Source organism: Spinacia oleracea, chromosome 4, assembly GCF_020520425.1.
Source record: "Spinacia oleracea cultivar Varoflay chromosome 4, BTI_SOV_V1, whole genome shotgun sequence".
Taxonomy (NCBI): Eukaryota; Viridiplantae; Streptophyta; class Magnoliopsida; order Caryophyllales; family Amaranthaceae; genus Spinacia; species Spinacia oleracea.
The window spans coordinates 4,467,380-4,479,251 of record NC_079490.1 but is presented as its reverse complement, the minus strand read 5'-3'; the positions used below and the strand labels follow the sequence as shown (position 1 = coordinate 4,479,251).

At 33.3% G+C, this 11,872-nt stretch overlaps 1 protein-coding gene across 2 annotated transcripts; it reads left to right on the top strand.

Annotated features, from left to right (window-relative positions):
* Window positions 1-5,419: 5,419 nt before the first annotated feature.
* Window positions 5,420-11,688, top strand: LOC110791424 (probable protein phosphatase 2C 33). 2 transcript variants are annotated; one of them, XM_021996163.2, is made up of 6 exons: window positions 5,420-5,954; window positions 6,288-6,655; window positions 8,001-8,387; window positions 8,470-8,587; window positions 10,445-10,668; window positions 10,911-11,688. In XM_021996163.2, coding segments are annotated over exons 1-6 (1,536 nt in total). In that variant the 5' UTR covers window positions 5,420-5,953; the 3' UTR covers window positions 11,349-11,688. The 2 variants fall into 2 exon arrangements, with proteins under 2 accessions (XP_021851855.1, XP_021851856.1); XM_021996164.2 differs by having other exon boundaries at window positions 5,420-5,959.
* Window positions 11,689-11,872: the final 184 nt, after the last annotated feature.

Genomic DNA, 11,872 nt, shown 5'->3' with positions numbered 1-11,872 from the left:
AAGCTTATTGGTAGTGACTAATTGTGTACATGTTTGGTAGTAGTGCCAATAACATACAAATGCATACAACATAATAAATTTGTTCCAATAAAGTTTGTTAGCGTCTAAAATAGATCAGTTCTGTTATTGTTTGAGACTTCCTCCTAAAGTTGGACCACTAGAATATAATCATATCGTCGTATAATTATTAATAATAATTATTATTAAGCACTTGATCGACAGTAATGCATAATTAAGGGGAAATATGCTTTTAACGATCTTAACCAGCATGTGATTAACAAATTAAATAACAATACAAAGGAGGCTTGCTAAATCGAGCTATCAAATGAAGACAAAACCTAAGAACATATGCCAATTATAGAAAAATTGATCAATAAGCTTAGTTAACTTTGATTGCCAAGGAGTTATGGACTTTAATGTAAAAACTCATACCCAAACTCACAAATCTGGGCCATGCTTTTCGGGTATATATGTTGATACTACTTTCTTACCCTGAAGGTGATAACCATCTCGTTTACATCATGTGTCATACTGTCATTAATTATTATCAGCCTTGTGACCCCACTTTGCATTAACATGTATAAGTAAAGCACCTTTATCTTCAACCAAATTTTATTTGTACTCCGTATTATCTTATTGGTCTTGAACTTGTTTATCTTATTTTATTACCCTTTATCTTTACCATAAAATATTACTTAAAACTTATTAACTCTAGTATCTTATATTATTGATCATTAGTTATTATATCTTACTTGAACTTGTTGACCAGTATTTTTATTTTATCTTATATACTACTGTTGTTTCTGAAAGTTCTTTACGCTTTGGAAAATGTGTCCAAAATATGAAAATTTTGACCGCAAATGTAATTCTCACTATTACATCAAAACGTTACATGTAAGATCTTGTTAGATTGGTCTCGACATGCATTTTCAGAACATCATTTTTTTTATAATTTTTTCACATACGAAATTGGATATATTAGTAGGTAAATATTGCATTGGAGTCCGTACAAATAATAACTGTAAAGAACTTTATGAAACAAAGGTGGTATAATCTTATTAAATTGAAATAGGCAAAAATAAGTAGAGGAGAATGGAAAGGGGACATTAAAATAGATTTCCATGTCTTGCATAGTTGAAACTTAAAATAAGTAGAGGAGAGTATTTGAAATTTATGATTCTCATTCAATGACCAAATGGCACATATTGACCCGGTCATAATTAGCAATTACTCACACTATGCACAATAATTAACAGCCTTCAGAAACTGTTGGGAATTAATTTTTCAACCTCCTTATTGACATAAGTCAAGCCATCCATCTATTGTTCTTAAAAATAGAAAGGAAAAAAAGAAGTCAATCCATCCATTAAAAAAAAAAAAGTCACAAAATGAGTATAAAATTAATTTTATGTTTTGAGAAAAACATACAATTAATAACGGATTTTGAGTATCAATTGTTTGTTGGTTCAGTGGTGATTGAGGCTGAACTTGGTAGGGAAGACCCGTGTTCGATCCCTCGCAACAGTAATTGGGAGAGGACTGAAACCTATCCACCCATAACTCGCCCCGAATCCGGATTAGCCCTAAGGGTGAACCGGGTGCTAACACCAAAAAAAATAACGGATCTTGGATATGAAATATTAAACACTAAAGGCTTGTATATTTTAGTCAATGATGCGTTTGATTGTTTATTTGTTGCGAAGAGCCGACAAGGGTGCCGAAGCCCGAAAAAAAACTATTGAATAAGACAAAAATAAATGTAAAATTAATTCATTAATAAAAAGTCATACGATATCTACAATAAAAATTAAGGAGGAATCAAACGTGACAAGCTACACTTATGACATCATCATGTAAAATATGACCTAAGCGCTAAAGGAAGATTTGAATCAACTGTAGTGTAACAATTGGATTAGTTAACTAGTGTAGACTTTGCTTAATTAATTACAAACCGAAAACATAATATTAAAGTATAAATATCGATAATCATACAAGTTTAACTATTTAGTAATGGTACTAAATTTTTATCTCTATTTTAAGAGAACTTTTGAGTACTTGTTGCCCCCCTACCAAATTTCTATTATACCCTTACTAGTGTGGTAAATTTGTTTAAATGAAAAAAATACCTTTATAATATTCATATAAATGCCATGCACGCATCGCGTGCTTAAACACAATACCAGATAGTTAGACATATACTAGTACTCCATATATTAGGGGTGAGCAAAACCGGATATCCTAAACCGGATCGGAGACCCGGGTTTTCGATCACAAAAATCATGATCCGAATCCGACCCGGTTAGACCGGATATCCATTTTTTCGGATATCTGAATCCGATTTATTCAAAAATAATTCTTAATAATAATCTCTTTTATTTTTCTTCTAATAATCATATATCCTTAGTTAATTACTATTAGTATCCAAAATCCAATACGGCAATACTACAATACCAAAATAAACAATGTTTGACAAAAATAAAATATGCTCCAAAGTGGTAATAAGTCATAACTTAATACATCACCCAAATCGTATCTTAGTCTACAAGAGTTTATCTTGTATATGGTTTCTTTTCTATTTTATTATTTATTATTTATTTTTTTTTTAATACGAAATTGCAAAATTTGGATCGGACCCTGATCTCCGAATATTAAAATTCGTGATCCAAATCCTATCCGGTTTTTTGCTCAAAAATTCGGGTCGGATATCCGAAAACTCGGATATTTAAACCGACTAACGGATCGAAAATATGGATATCCATTTATTCGGAATTTTTTGCTCACCCCTACCATATATCGTTGTATTCTTTATGGAGTATTTTAAAAATAGAAAGAAATAAAAAATACTCACTTCAAATTATTGCATGCGAAAATTCGACAAAAAAATATCGCAGGAGGATATTTATTTTGAGTAGCTTTGTCCAAAATGCCCCATCTTTTATGTTATTTTGCGGTGTGGGTGATTGGTCGGTTTGGAGAAAATAGAAAAAGCACCTAATACTTTCATCTAAACTTTTTCATTTTTTAATAAAAGTCATTGTTCAAATATAAAAGTCCAAAATTAAGTAACATGATGACATGGAATACGTATCACATTTAGAATCTGTGGCGTGTGTAATTGATATTTGGACCTTTTAGTAAATGATTTTTCATTTTTTTCATTGATTTTTGTATTTTATTTGATTAAAACCGGCCAAAATATATGTTTGGTAACTAAGCTTTTAACTTCTAACCAACTAAAATCTAGTTCTTAAGTCAAAATAAATAAGCTAATTGGAGTAATATTTTTGCTTTTGTTTGACGGAAAATAACTTGTACAAAAAAATTCAAACATAATAATAATAAAAAAAAGGCAAATTTGTCAAAAACTACCTTATAAAATATGATTTTTGCGAAAAACTACCTTATAAAAAAAATGTTGTAATAAACTACCTTATAAAAATGTTATGTTGTTAGATACTACCTTTGGCTAGATTATGAGCATTAATTCAAAATTACGACGTTAATTTTACTAGGTGCATATTACGCGACATCTAACGGGAAAGACGTAATTAAATGGCACGTGACATATATATGGTAAAGTCAATCCCGGAATTTCGATGAAACGTTCGTAATTCGGGAAAAGGTTGTTTCTTACAACATAAATTTTTTATAAGGTAGTTAATTGCAACATTTTTTTTATAAGGTAGTTTTTTACAAATAATTAAATTTATAAGGTAGTTTTGGACAAATTTGCCTAAAAAAAATACAATACGTACAAACCGTCGGTCAAAGCAGTCAGGCGAATCAGCAAAACAAGGCTTCTGTTTTTTATTTTACACTAACTACTTAAAAGAAAGGTATATTCCATGTATTGGAGTATATTGTGTTCTAAAATTAAACTTTTCTTACTTTCATCTTGATAACTTTTGAAAATATTTATTAAAGAATTGTGTTTTAAAATTAAACTTTTCTTATTCTCTAGTGATAGCTTTTGAAATTATTTTATCAAAGATTATCTATGTCCTCGACTTACACAAACTTATTTTATAGTCTGAATAAGCTAGCTATATAAGGACATTTTCTCACAAATGTGAATTAATATGTATTATATCAAAAACAAATGAAGAGATCCACTCTAAGACTTCTCTTATGAAACAACAACAACACCAATCATTCTATCTTTTTTTCCCCCTTGTTGTCACCGTTCATTGAAATGTAAAGAGGATCGTGACTAAATGATTTAGTTAGTTTAAAGGATTATAACACTTGATATAATTACCTAAGTTAATTGCTAGAAATTGTGAAAAATATTGGTACTTATGCATGTTAGTAATAAACTAGGCGATTATATGATTAATTCAATATGTTGGTTACAAACTTACAATATCATAAATCCGTAATAAAATAGCATTACTCCTTTGATTACATGAAGTTTGGCCCCTCCATAATAATTAACATGAACTTACTAATAAAAGCAACACTAATTTGTCCACTATCTACTCCCAAAATACCAATAGTGCAATACCACAAAGTTACACTTTTAGGTTGAGACTTGCTCCTCATTAACATATACAAGAATAAAAAATAGTTTACACTTTTCAACATCCAACGACACAAAATAAACAAGCTTTCTGCGAGATCAGTTGCTATAATAGGGGTAAAATCGGGTAATTTGAAGGGGAAAAAACCCTTTTAATACCTCTTTTCATATATAGTATAAAATCTTTGTACGATACGATGCAAAAAACATAATTATGCTTACCTAACTTTCAATTCAAGCAAGTCGTTACGACAACTCTGTGTTAGAAAATCATAATACTACGTATAACGTTTGTATAAATAGTCGTTACGAAAAAGTCGGACACAAACTTTTTTGGTAAAAAATCATAGTACTCTGTATAACTTTTATGAGAAGTCGTTACGAAACGTATTCAGTAGAAAATCATAAAACACTTTCATTAATTTGGATTATCATCAAAACCTCTTTGTTAGAAAATCATAAAACATATTTGTCCATTTATTTATAATAGTTTAGATTACCATGATCATATCCATACACCTCTTTTTCAAAATAAAATGTACTTCGTATTATACTAATATAACTCGCAATTAAAAAAAGTGGTTGCAAAGCCTCTCTTTAGTAAAAAAAATCATAATACTCTGTATAATGTTTTTATGAAAAGTCGTTACAAAACTTATTTGGTAGAAAATCATAAAGTATGTTTATTAATTTGTGTAATTATCAAAAACCTCTTTGGTAAGAAATCATATAAACTTATTAATCCATCTTTTTAATAATTTGGATTTGGATTTGGATTTGGATTATTATGATCATATCCATCCACCTCTTATCCTATTTGTACTATTTTTATTTTCAAAAAATTTGGATAAAATAAATCAATTTCTCAAAATTATTTATATATATAAATACATTTTACATGGTGGTGGAAATTGAGAGATTTGCAAAAATATATTTTCTAGAGAGAGAAAACTCCTTCCTTCTTCGTCTTCTCTCCCCCCTCTCTTTCTCTCTCCTCGTATCTTCTCAAATTGCGTTCTCTGCTAATCACTGTTTTTCGGGGTTGTTGCAAATTGTGAATTTTCTCTCTCCGCTAATCCAGCTTTTATTGAAAATTCATCAACAATTTTCATTGAATTATCCGTTTTCTCTCTCCTGGAAACTTTTGATTTCTCTTCAAGTTCGAGCTCTGAAATTTGCATGCTGAAATTTCAATTTGTTAATTTCTATCTTAAACATTTGATTTCGCAATTGAAATCCTGATCTGTGTTTAAAAAGGATGTTGTTGATTCATTAAATCAATTGGAAAGGTTTCATGATCATCAATTAACTGTTGTTGATTATTTGGTTGGGAGATTTTCGGAAGTTAGGGTTTCGAATTTGATACCAAGTGTCGAAGCAATTCGTCGCTTTTTGTTGAAGAATTTGATGTAATGGTGGTGACGCTTCTGAAAAAGTAAGGTGCTTCACTAAAACATTTCAATTACAAAAAACACAAATTATTTTCAATTATTTTTGTTAGATCTCTTGCTTTATGCAAAATTGTGTTTTGTGGAGGGAATAAAGGAAGAGCAAAAAGAGGGATTATCACGATTCTTCACCTTTGGTGGAAGTTTATTGTTCTCTAATTATTATTATTATTATTAGCATTATTGGAAATTGGAGTATAAATTCAGAAATTCCTGTGTAATAAGATTAGGTGTAAAATTGTGCATTTGAGGAATCAAAGCATATTATAAAGTTTGAGTGGTTGATTTGATTGCATAATTTGATTGAATTGATTTGACAGTGAAAATTGAGGGGAATTTGGTAACAATAGCAGTGACGGATCCTTCAATAGAGTATAGAGGGTGTGATTGTTCAGCTGGTCTGGAGTGCTTAGTCAATATAATCAGGGCCCTGAAGATGGGGTCCTGCTTATCTGCGGAAAGCAGGAGCCCTCTTCCCGGTTCTCCATCCTCAGCTTTAGGGATTAGGAAGAGGAAGAACTCTAAGAAGCGATTCGGTTCTCGAAGTTCTTCCTTTGATTATAAGAGGGATGAATACCTATACAAGATCCCAGGAAGGTTGTTCTTTAATGGGTCGACCGAGGTCGCCTCATTGTTTACACAGCAGGGGAAGAAGGGAACCAACCAGGATGCTATGCTTGTATGGGAGGTGAGAACTGAGAACTTTATCCCCATTTTCAATTTGTTTGTTTGTGCATGTTTATTTTTGTTGCATTTGGTATATAACATTGTTATGATCTATGTTTGATTCTGGTTATTTTCTGTTGTGAAAAAAATTCATGAGTTTGGCCTAAAATGAGTGTTTATACAGCTGGAGTGTCAATGATCTAACACGAGTACTTGGGCGGAAAAGAAGAGTTTTTGTATGTCACTGTTGATTGAGTGTTTCTAATTCTGACTTCCTGTGAGTTTTGATTAAGATGTGTTAAAACTTTAAAGTGGTTTTATGCTCTAATGAGTAAGTGGATAATATGATAAAATTAGGAGCTGAATTTGGCCTAAAATGAGTGTTTATACAGCTGGATTGTCAATGATCTAACACGAGTACTTGGGCGGAAAAGAAGAGTTTTTGTATGTCACTGTTGATTGAGTGTTTCTAATTTTGATTTCCTGTGGGTTTTGATTAAGATGTGTTAAAAGTGGTTTTATGCTCTAATGGGAAAGTGGATAATATGATAAAATTAGGAGCTGAATTTAGAATTGTATGATTGGTTGTTTCGAGATCTGAGCTGTAGATATCTAGAATGACCAGTTGTGTTTGGCTTCTGATAACTTCTCACTAGTTTCATATCTAGTATAATTAGAATAGCTCTTCAATATTGGACCCCCGCCATTTTTTTAATACTAATTATTGAGCCTTGTTTTAATGGGCATTTTAAATATATTTATCCTCTTTTTAGTTGAAACATCACCTCAATTTTGAGCTTTTTCTTGCGTTTGAGTAATGATTTTATCCATTATCTATAGTTTAGTATGTGTTCCTTTTTGTCTGCATGTATTTAGTATATGATGTATTATCCAATGATTCCGTATAAAAGATTTCTTGTACTCAGCTAGTTTCATCCTTATCCTGACTATCCTTAATACTAGATAACAAACTACTGTGTTCATCCTTATCCAACATTCATTTTGAGATGCTGTAGCCGTTTGTTAGTTTAACTCTGATGCACGGTATGTCATTCAACACAATGATTGGTGTTTTAACTGGGATTTGACGTTTTGAACTGATATACATCTGACTAGATGTCTGAACAAATATTCTACTTTTCCACCCTTCTATAATTTTATACTCATCTGTCTCTGTCTCTGTCTCTTTGTCTCCCTTGTACACAGTCCTTCCTTTATCATTAAGCGCTTTCATTTCATATTCTGTTATGTCTTAATCTGAAAGGAGCTAGCTTTGAGATACTGTCTGTTCTCCGTGGCTTTGATGATGTCCATCTAGATTCAACAGGCTATCATTGCTAACTACTGAACATTATCCTTATTTGCAGAACTTCTGCTCAAGAAATGACACAATCTTTTGTGGGATTTTTGATGGACATGGACCATATGGACATTTGGTTGCTAGGAAAGTTAGGGATTCCCTTCCACAGAAACTACATGCTCAGTGGGAAGTGCATGCAAAAAGTGAAGAAGTTCTCAGGGAGATCAGTCTTAACTCCAGTAGCATGAATTCAGAAGCTACTTCCTTCATATCTGCTGAGGAAGAATCCAGGGTCTCTGTAGATCTTGAAGAAACAGACAAGGACCCAGAAATCTTCCAGATCCTGAAAGAATCCTTTCTAAAAGCTTTCAGAATCATAGACCGGGAATTGAGAGTACACGCAAGTGTTGATTGCTTTTGTAGTGGGACAACAGCGGTGACATTCATCAAGCAGGTTTGTGAACAACCTTCTTGATTTGGATTTTGTAGGATTCATTTGAATAAGTTGTTCAACTAAGCACTTGAATTATAAATAGGGGCAAGACCTTGTTATTGGAAATGTTGGTGACTCGAGAGCTGTGTTAGGAACCAGAGATAATGACGATAATCTAGTTGCTGTGCAGTTGACTGTGGATCTCAAACCAAATCTGCCAGGTTTGTTTTTCCTCCCTGTTTAAACAAGCTCGTATTACTTCCCGTCTCGCCTGCCTATACCTCAAATTTTGATTTATATATTCATGTATCTGGATGAAGAAGTAATAGCATCTATGCTCTGTGATTGTTGTTTGTCTCTGTATATCTAAGCAACGAGATGCGGGGTTCATCAATTATATGCTTAGGTTTCTTATTTGTGTCTTTAGTCTACGGATATGCTTCTGGTGCTGGTATCCCGTTTGATACAGAACACTGTCTTTTAGATGCAAAAGAGTGTTAAGAGACAGGTTGCTTTGATTTGAGCTATTTTTTATCTATCACTATTAGGTCGACGTGATATGTGATAAGTTTGCGTTAGTGGCATCTTGTAGGGATATGTGGTATTCCAACCAACTTTGAGATAATTTCTGGTTTTAAGGTTTTCTGAAGGCGTGGACAACTGTCTGAACCAGTTGGATACTTTCAGAAATGATTTTAAACGCTGTGGTAGAAAGGTTATTTTGTACCTTTTTTGGCATCTTATCCTGAATAACTAAAATACTTTGTGGCACAGTTTCTGCTCGTTATAACCTTGTTTTGTTGGCTGGATGCTATGGTTTTCTGAATAGCTAAAAGGGCTTAGGATGGAGGATATTGGTTTATGTCTCGGTTTCTTTTCCTTTTTTTTAGGTTCCCCTCTTAGACAGCATGTATATAACACTACGGGTTGCGGCTTTGGAATGCTGTGATTAATGAAAGCCTGAAATGTGTCGGCTGTACATGTTGATGAATGTGTCTTTTTCAATACACCATATACTTCCTTCACTCTTATCTATTGGAAGTTTGGAACATATGTGTTGAGCTTACAAATTAGGTAAAAGGGAAAAGGGTTGGAGATGTTGACCCATGCGATTGTGTAAATAAGAGAGAGAGAACAACAAGCTAACAAGTTAGTAGTGAGAGCGAGAATAGTAGGGGCGAGAAAGCCATTTTGGATGTCAAATAGTCCAAATTTAGAAATTGTGCAGTTGGTATAAATGTCCAGAAGAAGTATAGAGAATGGAAGGAGGAAGTATATAGTAAACAATAGCTTCTACGTAGTGCACATGGTGGATTTGGCTAGTCAATTGTAGATATTATGCATGATTATGTCTGGCTAAAAACAGGAATTGTGCCTCTTTAATTTACTTCTTCTTTCTCTTTTATGGTGCTTATTTTTAATATTATCTACCCTTGAGAGTTGAAACCATTCTTTCAGTTAGTTCTTTGTTTTATGCAGTCAACCTACACATTAAAATATCATTACCAGCAACAAATCATATCTGTTAATCACCCGTGGCCCGTGGGGGTACTGACTACTGACACTTGTCAGTTAAAGCTTATCCTGCAACACTAATTACTATTTCCAAGACATTATTAGATAGTGATGCAATTTGTGGGAGAATTGAATTCAAAAAAGGCAACCGCTGAAACCAGTATGCAGTCTCTAGATGATTGTATCACCCTAATGCTGATGGTCCACTGGCCATTTTAAAAGACAATAATGGTGTAACCCCAATAATGATGTGTGCATTAGCAGATTTCAACAGTGCACTTGTTTTATAAAGAAGAAGTTACTGAGAAAATCCAAGGGCTATTGCACTAGTCTCGAGACTAGGATAGGAAATGCTTGTGTTTTGGACACGGCAACTTTGAGGCCTAGCTATTATTTTTCAACTAGTGCGAACTTTTCATTTTTTAGGAAGTCCTTGTATACTGGTTTACAGTGCATATGCTTAATCTTAAGGCAACAAATTGAGAATCTGGTATTTCAATTATAATATTACTAAACTTTTTCAATTATCACATTTTTTTGATCATTCATTTTGCCTTAAACAGCCGAAGCAGAGAGAATTAAGAAGTGTAGAGGTCGTGTTTTTGCGCTTCAAGATGAACCTGACGTGTCCCGGGTTTGGCTCCCCAATAGTGATTCACCAGGTCTTGCCATGGCACGAGCTTTTGGAGACTTCTGCCTTAAGGATTATGGCCTTATAGCAGTGCCTGATGTATCATATAGACGTCTCACTGAGAAGGATGAATTCATTGTCTTGGCTACCGATGGTGTAAGTCCCATTTTTAACCCCACCCATTTGTCTTATTTATCCGTTTTATTCGACTTATTTTGTCTAAACATATCTGAACTTATTTTATTTGAAAAAAACTTATTTGTGTGTACAAATTGCTCAAAAAAACTTATTTTTTCTGAACTTATTTTGTCTGAAATAAGTCTTAACGGAACAACGCCTAATCTTTTTCTCGTCTTCACCAATGATTATTAATTCTCCATCTCGTAATTCGTGTCCAGATTTGGGATGTCCTCTCGAACAAAGAAGTGGTTGACATTATAGCATCATCACCTTCAAGATCAACTGCTGCTAAAGCTCTGGTTGAAACAGCTGTTCGAGGATGGAAAATGAGATACCCAACTTCTAAAATCGATGATTGTGCTGTTGTTGTTCTATTTCTCGACTCAAACACAAACATGTCTTCTTCTTTCTCTACCAAAGAGAAAGAACAACTAGTTTCATCAGAACAACCAACAATGGCTGAGAAAGAGGATGCTGCTAATGGCCTGACCACCATTGATAGGTCTGCAACTGTTAGCAATGATGATGATGATGATGAAGATGATGCTACTGAGGATGATATGCTGTTAGAAGACTACTCAGCATTGGAAGGCGTGACTCGGGTTAATACCCTGTTGAACTTACCGAGGTTTACACCCGGGAAAATAGGACAATAAAGGAAGCTTCCGGAAGAGACGAGACGAAGGCCCCGAGCTATGAAAGAAGCAGAAGGGTCAGGTTGGACTTAAGATTTCTATTATTTTTAATTGTTATTTGTTCATTTATAGTTTTATTTTATCTTTTTGTTTCTCATAGTTTTTTACTGTCTACAGAAGTTGTAATTTGGTCAGGATAGACTTGCCCAGTTATATTAGGGTCCTGGGAAGTAAAATCCTCTATATAGCTGTAGTTTTTGTTAGCCTTAAATTTTGTAAAATCATTTTAAAAAAAAAGAACATTGTAATTTGTTGGTTATTATTTGCCCCTTCTGAGAAAAACCTCGGCCAGATGCGTTAATATTCGTTATATAGTGCTGGTTTCGGTTAAGGCCCTGTCTTTTTGGCTTAAATGCAGTTTCAGAACTTATTTGACAGTTCAGTTCCAAAGAACAGGGCCTAATTCAAACGATTTGCGGAGGCAAACGAGTCCATGTCCAATAACGTTTTACTCCCTATGTATTTTATTAAGTGGTGCACTTTCC

Bases quoted from the DNA above. Each gene is read 5' to 3' on its own strand.
- LOC110791424 (XM_021996163.2), top strand. The intron at 8,388-8,469 runs GTTTGTGAACAA...AATTATAAATAG, and splicing joins CGGTGACATTCATCAAGCAG to GGGCAAGACCTTGTTATTGG. The intron at 8,588-10,444 runs GTTTGTTTTTCC...TGCCTTAAACAG, and splicing joins TCTCAAACCAAATCTGCCAG to CCGAAGCAGAGAGAATTAAG.